The 15,582-nt window shown below is 45.2% G+C and overlaps 1 protein-coding gene across 6 annotated transcripts in view; it reads left to right on the top strand.

Annotated features, from left to right (window-relative positions):
• Positions 1–583: 583 nt before the first annotated feature.
• Positions 584–15,582, top strand: part of Pappa2 (pappalysin 2) — a 256,051-nt gene continuing 241,052 nt past the window's right edge. Inside the window, exons 1-3 of one of the 6 annotated variants that reach the window (XM_031386494.1) lie at positions 584–673; positions 3,010–3,250; positions 3,551–4,810. In XM_031386494.1, the coding sequence (XP_031242354.1) occupies positions 3,898–4,810 (913 nt within the window). In that variant the 5' untranslated portion in view covers positions 584–673; positions 3,010–3,250; positions 3,551–3,897. Of the gene's footprint in view, positions 678–924; positions 1,170–1,724; positions 1,800–2,162; positions 2,242–2,712; positions 2,773–3,009; positions 3,251–3,550; positions 4,811–15,582 lie in introns of those variants that run through there. The other 5 variants (XM_031386463.1, XM_031386444.1, XM_031386472.1 and 2 more) reach the window with 5 other exon arrangements.

The following is a 15,582-nucleotide window of genomic DNA, read 5'->3' as shown; positions in this document are numbered from 1 at the left end:
CCTCTTGCAAGGACTGTTTAAGAAATCCATACCCTCTCCTTTCATTCCTTGGGCATTTCAGAAATGATATTCCTCCCCCAACTACCCCGTCAAAATAAAATGAATTCAGCCAGCTCCTGCTGTGTGTCCTTAAATTCATTCCCTCTAGCTTTGCTGGTTTGAAAGCCTGTACCCTAGAAGGGGCCTCCTGCATTTGCTGGCAACCCTGCTTGAGCCTGATCGTCACAGATAGTGCTTTGGAGTGAAAAAAAAAAAGGGGGGAAAAACCCTCTCGTTGGAGATTTCAAAACAGATTCTACCAGCTTTCAAATCTGTACACTTTGCGGAGTGGCAGGGTTTGAGGGAGAGGGGTTGGAGACTTGGGGTGTGGGTGTCTCTCATAAACAAATAAGCAACAGAATTTATATATGTATAAATTTGTGCTTTCCCTTGGCATGTTTGCTGTCTGTCTCCCTGGCACCAAGGGTGGGCGTTGTGTAAGTCTGACTTCGCTCACACTTTTGCTCCGGCTTGGGGTATGAGTGTCTGTGTGAGTGTGTGTGATGGAATTGAGGAGGGGGTTGCTGTGTTTTTGATCCGATTCACTTGACAGATTATTTGAATCCAGCCCACCTTTCCGCACATGTCAAACAGATGGGATCATTGTTAAAAGTCTGGAGAGCCGGGCTGAGCGGTGGGTAAGGCAGGGAGGGGGAGGCAGGAGGGACACCGAGGGGAAGGAGGGGGCACCTTCCAGGAGCTTTGTGTTTTCACCCATTAGAACTGACAGGAGACCTTCTTCTTTGTGGGTGGGGGGAGTGTTTGGGGGCATGGGGCTGGTGAGGGGGGTTGGAAAGGGAGAGAGGTGGGGTGTTGGTGGGCAGGGTTATGATGTCACAGCCCAAGTTACAACAGGAGGAAAACACAGAAATGGTTCAACATTTTTTTTTTTAAACTTTGGACTGCCAAGAGCTGAAGAGTGGTGTGCAAAGGAATGAAGGGGAGAGAGAGAGAGAGACTAAACTGGAAGCCTGAGTTTGGTGTTGCCTCTTGAAATCTTATGAATGGATTACTAGCAGCTGAGAGCCAGGAGAGTCCTATAGGGGATGCAAGATCATCCACACACTCAGGGGGAGAAAAACAGGCGGAACCCTTTTCTGATGTCCTATCCCCCCTTCCTGAAATGAATGGTAGGAGATGTTTTTCTAAGGGTCCTTGGGGTGGAAAGGGGATAAGGGGGCAAGGGGAAGGGTTGATTTCTCTTCTTGCCTGAGTCTTTTTTTTTTCCTCTGAAGCTAAGCCATCTATCTCTTCCTAATATTCTCTCTCTCTCTCCTTCTCTCCCCCTCTGTCCCTCTCCCTCCTTTCCTCCCTGGTTTCCTTCCTCCCTCCTTGTCTCCTCTGCCTTTCTGACTTTCTCTACCCTCACCCCCACCCCCAGTCTCAATTTCTATTCTTGATCTGCTTCAAGTGGGGAAAACTGAGTCAGAAAAGCGCATGGAGCTAGGGAAGTTATAAACAAAAAGTGACAGTGGAGGACCTAGGGGTATCTGCCCAGCAGTGTCCACGTGCTTGAATTGAGAGCTTCTTTGGGGACTTGCTTGGAGGCTCTGTTCCATGCTCCACGAGGAAAGAGGGTACACATGGGATGGGGTGCACAGGACACAACATTTTAAAAGCAGTTAAGTCAGCTATCAATTGGAAGAAAGGAGTTCAGAGAGATGAGGAGACCCAGGGGGAAGAAAGGAACCTGATCTTAGTCCAGAGCATGCAGGCTGTATGAGTTAGATAGGAGCAGCAGAAGCAGGGACTTTTAAAGTGTAAGTGATTTTTCTTATTATTTGAAAGAAGGGCTCAATGCATATTTATACCTGTTTTATACTACCTGTGGGCAAGCATGCCTGCGTTCTCTGCATGCGTCCATGTGTCTGTCCAGTGTGTTCTGTATACATGTGTGTTCCTATAAGGGATGGGAAGCCTTTAAGAAGGCTGGCGTCTAACACCAAGACAAACAATGCAGAGGTTAAACTTGGTGTTTCCTCCCCCATCTTCCCCATTCATTTCAGATCAATCAAATAATAGCTGTCTCGGTTTAGCTGTTCATTTGTGTAAATGATTTATTTTGAGCACCACGTTTGTTTATTTGTTCACTCAGCGTATGGTGACTTTTACTAACTTTAGACTGAGAAACTTCTGAGAGGAAAAAGGAGGTCTATATGTTAGGAGCACACAGTGTTTCCAGTTAGTGCTTCTCGCGGCAAGGTAATTGATTTCTCCTTTCCTTCGGTGTCCAAGAGGAAGTGAATTTATTATTGTCCTTTTACATCTGAAATGATATGAGTAAAATAAGAAAAAAAATATAGGAGGCTTGTAATAAATCAAAAAGGAAGAAATGTGAATGGTCTCCAAAAGGCTAGCAAGTGTTTATTGACCAGGTCCATTCAAAGTGTGTGTGTGTGTGTGTGTGTGTGTGTGTGTGTGAGAGAGAGAGAGAGAGAGAGAGAGAGAGAGAGACAGAGACAGAGACAGAGACAGAGACAGACAGAGAGACAGAGACAGAGAGGAAAGAGAGAGACAGAGACGGAGACAGAGACAGAGAGACAGAGAGAGACACACAGAGAGAGACAGCGAGAGACAGAGAAAGAGAGAGGCTACACACAGAAAGGCATGCTCCAAAACAGTATTGATTGTTTTATATTGATTGTGTAGGCTGTGGCTGCTGAGAGAGAAAGCCTGTGATGTTTACTGGGGAAACCAAGAGGAAGGAGCATCTGTCCCTTGTGCCTCAGAGAGGTGGGGGAAGGGGTGCTCATGGGGGAGGAGGGGACGGGGAACAGGAGGAGTGATGTACCAAACTTATTAGCTTTGACATCATCATTGTCTTTAAATAAAAAAAAAAACCCAAGGAGATAATTATAAGCAGAGAGAGAGAGAGAGAGAGAGAGAGAGAGAGAGAGAGAGAGAGATCAGAGGGAACAGGAGTCCCTTGATGTATAGGTGGTTCATATTGGTATTTTTATCCATCTTTAGGGACCCACCAGTCTCTCTGAAGGTGAAACCAAGGGCTCCCAGGCTCATTTGATCAGGAGACCAGCAGACTGGCAGCCAGAGAACTTTACAGAGACTTGCAGCATACCAACAAGTTGGACAGGATTTGAAACCCTCTCTTCAATAGTCAACAACCCCGAGTGCCACGCTGCAGGAGAGCTCACCTGTCCAGGCAGACTGGACGCTTCATGGACACCTGGCTGAGGACATCAGAGGAGAGAAAGTTAAGTACCAGCTCTGATTATTATGCCCCCAGATTATGTTTGCCTTTTTTTTTCTTAAGAGAATAAGCATCAAATTGTGTCTCAGCCTAAAAGCCTTGTTGTTGTTGTTGTTTTCCTAGAAATTTGCTTTAAGTTGAGCATGTTGTGCATGATGGACTCTAAAAAGAGACTCTAACTCCTAGGGAAGGAAGAAGATACAGAAGAGATCATTAGAGAATAAGATTATTTTGAATGACTAGTTAGGGTGGTGGGTATCTGAGAGAATTTGGCTTATGTCATACACTCTCTTCTCTTATCAGTGAGGAGAGGAGTTACTGAAGGAAGAAAAAGAAACCTGAGGACTCTGAGTGGAGATTCAAAGTAAGAACACTTAACTTCATTCTGAACGACTGAAACCAAGCAAGAGAGGTCAAGGAAGAAGGTGAGAGAAGCCAATAGTTACAGAAGCCACTGGGGCTGGCTGAATTCCCCAGGACAGGTAGCCAGGGGAGGCATTCTTCTGGGGCCATTTGAGCAAGTTTGGCTTGTGAGTCAGTTTCCCTGGTGACTTCAATCCCATTGCTGGTTGTCTTTCCTTCTTCTCCCATCATTCTTGTGTGGTACCCAGAAGCTGACTTTGGTTTCTAAGGAGCAAGCAGAGGGAGATATGATGTGTTGGAAGGTCCTGAGAATAAGCCTGGTGGTCCTGGCTGGGTGGTCATTTAGTACCACCAACTCAGAGCTGGGCTGGAAACGCAAGAAATTCCTGGCCCAGAAGGCACACCTGAACCAGGTGCTGTTGGAAGGGGAACGCTGTTGGCTGGGGTACAAGGTTCGAAGACCCAGAACTGCTCCACAGCATCATCTCTTTGGGGTCTACCCAAGCCGCCTCGAAAACTACCTAAGGTCCTATCCTGTGGGGACGCAGCAAACCCAGCATGCAGAGTGGAGTCAGCGAAGCACAGAGAGACAGAGTGGTGTTCCCCGAGACCTGACTGAAAACCCAGCAGGAGCGAGGAGAGAGTATCAGCAGCCAGCTGCCCCGTGGGTAGGGGATGGTCTTATTGGGCAATCGCAGCTGCAGAGAGATGATGACACTTATCTTGGCAAGGGAGGATCTAAGGAGGCTCTAGGTGAGCCTGCGACTCGGGGAAGCTCAGAAACTGCTGTCTCCACCATTGCCACCTTCGCATATCAGAAGGGACCCACAGCGGAGACCCAGAGAAAGGGCAAGCCCAAGTCTAGGCTTCCTCGCCAAGTGCAGAAGAGACAGGCAGAAGATATGACCAGAGACCCCCAGAATACCCCTCAAGATTTCCAGCTTTGGCCCAAAGACCCTCTTAAGCATGGAGATAGTGCTAGTCCATTGGAAGGCACCATCCAAAATGGTGGAGGGACCTCTGCCCGGAGAGCAGAGACCTTTAACCCCCAAGGAGGATTGCCTGTACTGTATTTCTCTGGGAAGAGGGAGCGGCTGTTGCTGCGTCCAGAAGTGCTGGCTGAGACTCCCCGGGAGGCGTTCACAGTGGAAGTCTGGGTGAGACCAGAGGGAGGACAGAGCAACCCAGCCATCATTGCAGGTAATGCCCTACCTATCCTACTCCTGGGTTTTCTCGGGTCCTGGGGGGTGTGGCTGGCTCCATTTCTGTTGTGGGTACATAGAGAAAAGAAAGGGGGAACAGACTAAAGCAGGAAAGCTAGGAAGGCTTGACCAGAGGGGGTGTGGGTGTGGGGGTTCTTTACCAGTGCAGAAGTAGCGTAGGCACCATCAAAGGGAAAATGACTCCTACTCAAGACATCATTATCATTATCGCTTCCTCGGAGTTCTATACATCGTGCTTGTACTTTAGGAGACCTCCGTTTAGATCTTTTCCCTTTTTAAAGGGAACACACTTGGATTCTTTGTCAAGGAGGAAGGGGGGTCACATTGCTTCTCATAGTTTAGCATGGGATACCCAGGTACCTCTGGAAAGCAGACGACAGTTCAAGGATGGTAGCAGTGAATAATGACCAATTGGGTGCAAACAGCAAGGGAACAGGCTGCCACCCGGGAACTAGGAGGAAAGGTAGCACTGTTCTATACCCTACATCCCCCTCTCCTGACCTCAGCAAATCTGCTGTAAAAGGCAGACACTTGCAGGCCAGGGTCCTGACCTCTAGCCCTGGCTCTTGTTGTAAAGACCTAAATAGGAAAGCTTGTTTAACAAAGCTAACTCTATAATGTTCATCAGAGGCATTTATTTGCACGTGTTACCTGTGTTTATTTTGATTAACAGAAACACCCAGAATGATAAAGAAAAGAGCTCGGTTTGGAGCCTTCGCTTTTCTTTTCCAATCTGGAGAAGTTGATTGCAAGCAGGGGTGAGGAAAAGATATTTTATCCCATGGTGTCTCCTTATTTGTTTAGACACTCCACCAAAAGAGAGTAGGGACAAATATGCAGAAGAATGTCACAAGGAGACCAAGTTACATTATGCACTATCTAAAAAACAACCAATTACTTATCAGAAAAAAAATACTGGCACCAATCTGGATTAGCCATACACCCTTTCCTGTTCGTCATTTCCATTACATTGATGGAGAAACTGAGGCAATGAGGGGCATGTCAGAGACAGGCTGGGGGTGGGGGAGGGGGAGGGAACAATGTAGGAGTTCAGGAATCATTTGAGAGCTCCTCAACAAACAAACAAAAACCAAACCAAACCAACCAACCAACCAACTAACCAGCCAGCCCCAACCCGCCCCCCAACCCAACCCAACCCAACCCAACCCAAACCAACAACAAAAACCACTCAGGTTTCTGAGTGCCTCCAAATAAGTTGCAGACAGGGCACAGAAATCTGGAGGGAAGGAGCCTCCTCCAGCAGGGTGTCGCTGGAACACCCTTGTGGACACTGTGTTTCCCCCTCTTTGGCTGCGATTTCTCGTTTGGAATCTGGGATTCCCAGACACTGAGCACTCTCCAGTCATGAGGCTTTGCTTTATTTTAGTTTTGGGTGGGAGGGGGGTTGAGAGAAGGAGCCAGGCTGTAAGCTAGGTGGGGGCAGAGAAAAAAGGAGAAGGAAATCCTTATTCTGGGGCCAAAATGAAAGAAATAATGAGATGATTATCTGATCGGAGTTGGCAGCTTCACAGTTTCCCCCAGATGACATCTTCGTGCTGCCTAGTCTGGCTTCCTAGTGCCCATCTGCCAGGGAGCCTGTGAGCTCGCAGTCTAGCTTAAGACCCACATGGATCTGCCTATGCTTCCTCCTGCAGTAGCAACATACAGACCTGGGATCAGTTCCCTGGCTGTGAAGCCTGAAAGAGAAGAATCCAGAAGGAATATATGTGGGAGACTACTGCTTGGGGTTATTAAAGTCCAATCCTGGAGATGAGGAGCACGCCACCTGAGCTCTGTGCTTTTACCTCTCCAGTCCTTCTGCCTCACCTCCTTCAAGGAGAGCTAAGGCATGGTTGGATTGCAGTTTCCCATTCTCTGCTTCACCTCTGGCATGCTTGTCCTCATCTTCACGTGCTTCCCTGCCTTGCCTATCACCAGCCACTGTCTCCATATTGCCACAGCACACATTCAGATGTTCCAGTGCCCATTGAACCCTCCTCTCCTCTCAGAGCATGTAAAATTGGGCAGGAAATCATTTTCAGCAATTTACCTTCTAAGGTTTCTTTCTCCTTAAATCCAAGTGGCTCCTGCCGTGTTCTGGGAGTTTCCTTTCAGGTCTGCTTGTAAGAGGTGAAGAGTAGGTGACAAGCAAGCCTCTTTCTCCCCCTGTTCTATCCTCTATTTTTCTTCAGACTTGTAGTCAGCCCAAATTATCAAGGGAGGATAAAAACCCCGTGGGAAACAGGGATGGATGGATAGCAAGGCCTCAATTCTTTGGGCTCAGCAAGTAGACTGTTTAGGATTTAGCATCCATGTTTACCTATTGTCTATGCTGCTGGTATTTCCCTTGTGAATTGCATGGCCAAGGATCATGAGGTTACCAAAATCAAGTTGCCTGTAATAAGAGCTTCTACTTTGAGTGACTTGACTCTCTTTGCACAACTCTACAGCTCTCAACAATCCATCTTCCTTTCTTCTGCGAACATGGCCCTCAAGATGGTGCGTACCTGTTCCTAGTATTGTGGGACTTGAGTTACACAGAGTGACAAGGTGGAGTCAAGTTGCTGGGAGTTACACACAAGCCTGGAGGGTGGGCCAAGACTTGGTTCTCACTCTGCCAATAGATTTCAAACCTCAGGTTCCGCCTACTTAACTCTAATCAGCTTCCAAGTCCTCTCTACCTACCATGCTTGGGGTAGTTTTTCTTCAGCAGAGACCTCAAGCAATTTAGTCAATACCAGTCACAGCAGAAGCCCCTACCCACAACTATGGGACCTTAGGGAATAGTTTTAATACTGGACACTAGGTGGCAGTGTTGTCTCGTGCACAGGAGATGAGGCGGCCGCAAAGTTGGGACTGTCTCTAGTTTCCTTGAGGGCTGTCCTGTCCCAGCCTCTGGGCTGTAATTTAATCACCTTCTCCCAAAATGCTGTTGGTAGGCATCCCTCAGGGTCCACTTCATACGTCTTTTTCTTTTCTTTTCTTTTCTTTTCTTTTCTTTTCTTTTCTTTTCTTTTCTTTTTTTCTCTTCTCTTCTTTTCTTTCTTTCTTTTGTTCTTTCTTTCTCTCTTTCTTTTCTTGAACGGTCTGTTTGGATAGCTAAAGCTGCCTTTTTTTTTTTTTTTTTTTTTTTTTTTTTTTTTTTTTTTTTTTTAATTAGAGTTGTGACTAACTTGTAGCTCTAGCAAGGACCGAAGAAAACAAAATCAGCTAGAATTACCCTCTCCCTGCACTCTAAGTTCCTGCATTCTTCTGAAACAAGTCAGACTCCAGAATGAGTTGCAAGAATGCTTTTATTGAGGATTGAGGGCAATGCAGAGTACCCAAGCTTCAGGTGTGTGTGTGTGGGGGGGGGCTCTTTTGCTCATCCTCTGTGCGTTCTGAAAGGTAGACCACACTTTAAGTTGCCTGTTTCCCAGAGGTGGAGCAGAGCAGTGGCCGCAGAGAGAGGGCTGCTCCCTGGTGGGGTTCCTCACAAAGGGAGCCAGTCAAAGCTCTGGCACTTTGAGGCTATGTGGCAAGCTAGGAGTAGCTTGAGGTCAGGAGCCCATTAGAATTTAGTGTTTAAATAAGCCAACTTCTGTCCTATTCTGGTGTGTACTCTTCAAGGTCCAGTGCATAACCCTGAAAGCTTCTGAGCCCCTTCCTACCACTTCAACTTCCGTTCCTCCCCTTCAACCCCAACATACACAAAAGAGGACATTTTAGCAGGTTCCTCCGCACCCGTAATTGATTTCAAATGTTCCCTGAAGTCTCCCAGCTGAGTAACCACCTGCAGCTCTGCCCTGCAGGACACTGAGTCACTAAACCCATGCTAGGTTGGAACCCAAGCCCAGAATTTTTCATCCAACAAATATTTATTAAGTGCCTTGCCATGCAAAGCGTGGCAAGTCATGGAGGGGAACACCAAGATGTCTGAGAAACTGTCCTTGACATGAAGCCAAGGTGGGTCATCTGAGTGCCCGAGCTTAACATGTCCCAGTGTAGAGTCTGGGACGGGGGCAGACAGACGTGGAATCAAATCTTTCTCTGATGCACTGGGATAACTGTCTCTAGCAATCTATTCAGCTTTTTATTTTCCTGAGTTATGTTTTTATCAATCTGATAATTAAATTGAAACATGATTACATATATATATATGTGTATATATATATATATATACACATATATATGTATGGTTCTATTAGAAATAAAGTAGGAAAAAAATTCCCAAACAAAAGACAAATAAGGAGAGGTCCTGTAGAGTCATGTAAATAAAGTACCCAACACAAAATTTGGCCTGTGAGGCTATTTACTTAACAGTGACATGAAAGGTATTTATCAGGAGATATCCAAACTAAATTAATTTCTAATTTAAATCTAACTTTTCCTTAGCAGAGATATTAACTTCAATTCCTTAGGAATTTACTCTGATAACTTATAAAATGGGAATGGCTCTAAGTAGTTATTTTTTTTCCACAATATGGTCTCAAGATAAAAACTGTAGACCAAAAAGCCCCAAGGAACCATTTATTACATTAAAATGTTTCATCTGTTCTTTTTATTTGAGTGGCACTATTTCAAATTAGTTGGGCAATGGTGCTAAAACTTCTATTTTATTTTTCAGAGCTGTAAGTCCTATTGAATATCTTGTGAAATCTGTGCTTACTTAATAGAAAAATGTACATTGTTCCCTAGACTTGATAGCCCAAGTCTGCTGCCATCGGGCCACTGTTCAGAGTTTACTGCTTGCTTTTCTGTGTGAGTGTGAAGTGTGAAGCATGAGGCTTCAGAGTAAAGAGTTCTGACCACAGGGAACACAGAGTTGTGCAGAACACACAATGGCATAGATGTAAAGAGACCTCAATGTGGTTGCCTTGATCTCATAGACTTAGTCAGGCAAAGAGCTGCATCAGTGTCTTTCCCTAAAGGCTTTGTCCCACACTTTGGCTGCTTCCCTACACACAGTGATGGTCAAATCAGTGTTTGTCCTTATCAGACCCTGAGGAATCACCCTGTTCCTCTCCACATCCCCCTCCTGGATCAGGACTCAAATATTCATTGATGCTGTAGTGACTCAGCTGGCACTGAGCTGTTGGTATGAGGGCCCATGGCTGTCTCCCGGGGTGGCCCTGCTGTTTCAGATGACAGGGAGATGCATGGATTGCTTGTATGAAGGAAACACATACCTGATGCTTGTAACTTAGCTTCCTTGCAATGGAGTTTTCATGCTGAGGCTGGGTAGCTCAACACAGAAGCAATGCGGATGCTATCTGGTCTTGAGAGGTAAATCTGACCTATCATGGTCACGCTTTCATAGCCCACTGTGGTACCCTCTTCCTTAGAGCCTCCCTGGTGGCCCATGTGGGGTGAGCTCTTGCTTTCTCTCTCTCTCTCTAGTCTTCTACAGGCTTTCTATGGACCTTTCCTAGTCTTCTATAGATTATCTATAGACCTTCTATAGACTTTCTTGTGTGCTTTTATGAACTGCACACTGCTTCTTGCCTTATTAGTTAGGCATGGCTCTTATTTCTGTCAAATGAACACCCCCTAGAAGTTATATGAAGCTCCAAACCATATTTGCCACTCCCCCAAATACCTACTATAATGTTAGAATCGCATAATTCTACAAATTATGTTTGTGGAATAAATTCAAAATTTAGACTTTTGGGTTACCACTGGGGTGAGGAGAACTTTCTGGAACTTGAGGCTTTTTGTGGGGGACCCAGGGCAATGGCTTTGAAACAGTGCTATTGCTGCCTACAGCGTATCTGAAGAGCGTCCGAGGGAAACTGCTGAGCACAAGGTTGCCCACCTGCCTTCCTTCCATGGGAGCAACCCTTCTCTTATGTGTCTCACGTGAACAAAAGTTTGAGTTACTTTAAGGAAATTTACTTCCACAACTCTAGAGCAAGGTCTGGTATATTATGGTCTATGAGCCACATCATCCCCAAAGCTGCTTTTGTAAATGAAGTTTGATCCGGCACACCACACTCATTTGATTATGTGTTCTCTGTGGCTGCTTCCATGGTGAATGGCAGAGTTTAGTGGTTGTGACAGAGACTGCATAGCCTGAGAAGCCTAAATATGGATGAGTCTGGCCCTTCATCACTGAAGGGCCAAGTGTGCCAAGAACTGCTCTAGAGCCACACTTCTTGTGCTTCAGTGTACACAGAGGTCAGCTGGGGTACACACGGAAACAAATTCAAAGAGAGTGTGTTTGGCAGGGATCCAACACAGGGCGTTCATTGACTATGGACCCCACTGACATTGTCACTGACATTGACAAAGATGATGTTTGGATGGAGACCATCTCTCCCTGAAGTGGCAAGGAGAAAGGGAGGCCTAACATGGTTGGTTCTGGTTCAGGTACTATGAAAGGTTTCCCAGAATATACTTTGACTGCTTCTTTCTTTTCTCTTCTCCCAGGGTCAGTTTAATATCCTGGAGTGATAGCTCTCCCAGCCCTTTTCTACTTCTTTCCATAATTTCACTCAGAGTTTCTTTTATTGAATAAAATCTTTGCCTATTTATTCCTACCCTTAGCATTTGCTCCTGTATCCCTCTGTTAGCCAAATGCAGATTTGCATTCTGTTTCACTGGGGAAGCCTAAGACTGCATGTCTAAAATGCTTCTTAGCTTAGATAATGCTGCTGCTGCTGCTGCTGCTATATGCAAACTGTTACACACTTATGAGACTCCAGATTTATAAGCACAGAACAGGGTGTGACCGATTTTTTTTTTTCTGAAAAAGAACAGATGCTAAATGGTTCAGGCTTTGTAGGCCATATAGAGTTTATGATGCAACTCCTACACTCTGCTGTTAGCATGTACACGTTGCCACGGTTGATGCACGACCACATTGGTAGGCTGTGTTCCAATAAAACTTTATCAAAGCAAGTGTCATGCTGGGCTTTGCTTCTCTGTAATTGTTTGCAGAGCTTTGGTGTACAGTGTTCTTTCTGAAGGTCATGCTTCATCTATAATCCTTCGGACCTTGTTTCTTCATTCCACATGATCCACAAAAATCCATCGTTATCTATTATGCTCTACCTGATAAGCTCTAAGCAACAGGTTTCTGGGGAAATGCTAAAGCCTCTTAGGAATCACAGGGCATTAGATTCTGAAGCAACACAAAAAAGAGGAAGCAGGAAAATAAAGCTCATGTGGCTCCCTTACCATACTGTGGTGTTCTCTGGGTTTCGTATTAACTGGGTGATTGATCCCAGTCTGGACAAGCTAGGTACCTGGCTTGCTAGGACCTAGCTAGGTACTTTAGACTTGAGACTCTGGAATCATCTAGTTGTCTAGTGTGGCTTTGGAGGCAGATGGATTTCTTCCGAGAGCGATCATCCCTTTCACTACACATCTGCCTTAGTGCCTGGCACGTGCTATTGCCTTTTCTCTCTTTGTCCTCTAACCTTGTTGAGGTAAAGGGCTCTTATAGACTCTGTTTGGTCTCAGACAGACAACACAGCGAGCGAGCCTTTTGCATTCAGGTGGCATGGCATACCCTCAGTACTCCGTGAGGTAAGATCTCTCCCAGTCCTCAAGGACATGATGAAGACCCCAGAGACCTTTGGATGTCAGTTCTAGCATGGAGCACAGGTTGCTAGGAGTGGCAGAGACAGAGTAGGAATCACCTCTGGCAGACAGACAAATGCAACTGTTTGCCTGTAACCAGCAACACTTCATCCTTCCTCACCCTCTGCTTCCTCCTTATGCACCCTTCCTTCTTACTCTGGGGCTGGCCATCTGATTCATTCAGAACGTGCATGCCAGGAGCTCTGGCTCCATCTCTTTCCTGTTTTAGTTCAGGCCTTGCAGAGGCCAAATAAACACCTTATTTGACATTTATGAAGAAGAAGAAGAAGAAGAAGAAGAAGAAGAAGAAGAAGAAGAAGAAGAAGAAGAAGAAGAAGAAGAAGAAAAAGAAGAAGAAGAAGAAGAAGAAGAAGAAGAAGAAGAAGAAGAAGAAGAAGAAGAAGAAGAAGAAGAAGAATAGGAGGAGGAGGAGGAGGAGGAGGAGGAGGAGGAGGAGGAGGGGGAAGAGGAGAGGGAGGAGGAAGAGGAGGGGGAGGGGGAGGAGGGTGCAGCAACACCTTCACTTGGATCCTGAGCCCATACACCCTGCATGTTCAGGAGCTTGAGTTCCTGATGTCACAAATACGTACATAAATCTCATGATTCTGCCCTTGAGGCCCTGGAGCTAGGTTACTCTGGGGCCTCATCAAATCTGTTTCTGTTCACCTCACATACACCCTCACCCTGTACCTTCCAGAGAGCATATTTCTTTGCCAAGTATGTGTCCCTCAAAATAACAACATTCTTCACTTCCCGTGTTTACTACCTGCTTTAAAACAATCTTACTTAAAAAAAAAATAAGAAGGAAAGAACAGAGTTAGGGAATAAAATTCAGGGCAAACAAGAAGAGCTTTCTCTATGACTCAGAAGTGAGTGATGGGGTAAAGCGGTTCTTCTCAAACATACGACACAGCAACTGCAAGCGCAGCTTCAGAGCATTTTGATGTTGAAGCATTGCCATGACAACCAGTTGGGTGAGCAAGGTCAGTGGTTGTGGCTCAGGCCTACATTGGAAGTCCAGGCAAGTGATCCAGGTGAAATCAAAGAGCTTTAACACCGAATAGACATCATTGCACCCCTTAGCCACTAACTGTATGCTTTCCCTCTTTCATTCAAGAAATTTCTGTACATTTGAAGCAGATTATGAAAGTAGTTTGGTATTATACATGCTCATTCATTCATTCATTCATTTAACATTTATTGAATTTCTAGTAGGCAAAGTACCAGATATTATGACCCATTCTAGAAAGTTAAGGATAAGTAAGAGCTGTGCCTACAAGATGTTCACAGTCAGGTGAGAGTCTTTTTATAAATTATTGTATGTTACAAGTTCATTTTAATTTAAATCTATACTGTAAATTACTATGGCACTGCATTTCGTTATCCTAGCTACTTCCCCAACAATGATACAGAGAGACTAAGATTTATCTTAAAGCTTCACTTCAGTACCTGGGCAGTCTATCTTTATCCCCATAATACTGGCATTTAGAGCCTTTCATTCTCCAGCTGAACTCTATGAACTTCTTCCTCCTCCTTCCTCCCTCCTCCCTCCTCCCTCCTTTTTCCTGAAGGCTCAATCTCCCCCTCACTTCTCTCTCTCCCTTTCCTGCCCTTTCCCTGCCTGGTAGAAGTCCTGCCCTATTCTGTCTTCTGCCCAGCCATTGGTTGATCAGATTTTATTGGCAAGGAGGAGAATAAATGGTAAGCATTGTTTACACAGACTGGAGACAGGAGATTCTTGACTAAGCATTACAATGCTGTGTCTGGATTTGAATAACACAGGAATAACCTTTATGTAGTACACAAAAGCACAATACCTACAATTATAATCTTCCTCATGGGAGTGAACAGTTCTATATCAATGAGAGGTAACCAGAGTCAGGACTGGTAGGTGCAGAATCAGTGTGTGTGTGTGTGGAGGGGAGGGTGTGCAAAAGGGAAGAATAATGTTAGATGGCACAGTGGGGCCAAGAAAACCACCAGGTTGCAGGTGGAGATTTGGGACTCAGCGGTTGTAGAAGTCACAAACTAGTTTAGAGGAGTCTATTTTACTCCAGTTGGGTATAAAAAACACATTCTGGTAGTACAGTTATTGATGAGAGGAGAGAGGTGAAGGCATGTTTAGTAGGATGCTAAGAAAGGATGCTGTCAGGGTAAATGAAAACTCAGATTTTATTCTGTGTTAACAGATATCCAAGACTCGGGACATAATGTAAAAGAACAAGCAATCTAAAGTGAGTGATAGCAGAAACATGAGGAAATCGTGGAAGACAAATAAACAGAAATGTAAAGTGTACAAACGTGGGCTCAGTTACTGTAAGGGATTTTCATAGCAAGGTTTCCTTGGCAACATTCATAACGCTGACTTTTTGTCACGCACTACAGCAGTCAGTTTAGATATTTCCACTCAAGTGTTCCCCGGGATAACTTGAAGAGAGAAACGGAGAGCAGAGAGCTCAGAAAGAAATAGGACATTGCCTGGGGTCACACAGTTAGTGCATGTGGAGCTGAGGATCTGAAAGCATCTTGGCCAGAACCAAGGTCTCCAACCTGCTGTGAACAGAGCTGAAGTTTGAGCCTGAGTGTTCCTGCCTCAAAGGCATCCCTCTTCTCTTTTAAGCCACTCTTTTCTGTGTCTGTGAAGGGTCCATCTCCACAGGCTGAGCTACTGTGTCCCGCCTCCATAGACTGACCTACTGTGTCCCATCTCCACAGGCTGACCTACTGTGTTCCACCTCCACAGGCTGAGCTACTGTGTCCCACCTCCACAGGCTGACCTACTGTGTCCCACCTCCACAGGCAGGCTGAGCTACTGTGTCCCACCTCCACAGGCTGACCTACTGTGTCCCACCTCCACAGGCTGAGCTACTGTGTCTGGCTCTGAAATAATTTTAACTGAATATAATGTAGACTTATAGATGGTTCCTAGCTTAATTTATTTTTTTCCATTCACTCACACTAGTTCATTTATTCAACAGGTGCTTATTGAACATGAAGTAGGCATTCAATAGCTGTTTCTGAAAATAAAACAAAACAAAATATCCTCCTGTTTCACACAGAATAATTATAATTCTAAACCATAGCAGTGCTTTCTCTTAGACATTGTTTGTTTCAAGGCACATTAATAATTTCAAATAATTATACAATAGTTATATATATTACCTATAGTTCTTATAATCCAGCACA

This window comes from Mastomys coucha, unplaced genomic scaffold (genome assembly GCF_008632895.1).
Source record: "Mastomys coucha isolate ucsf_1 unplaced genomic scaffold, UCSF_Mcou_1 pScaffold1, whole genome shotgun sequence".
Classification (NCBI taxonomy): Eukaryota; Metazoa; Chordata; class Mammalia; order Rodentia; family Muridae; genus Mastomys; species Mastomys coucha.
This window is presented reverse-complemented; position numbering and strand designations above follow the sequence as displayed.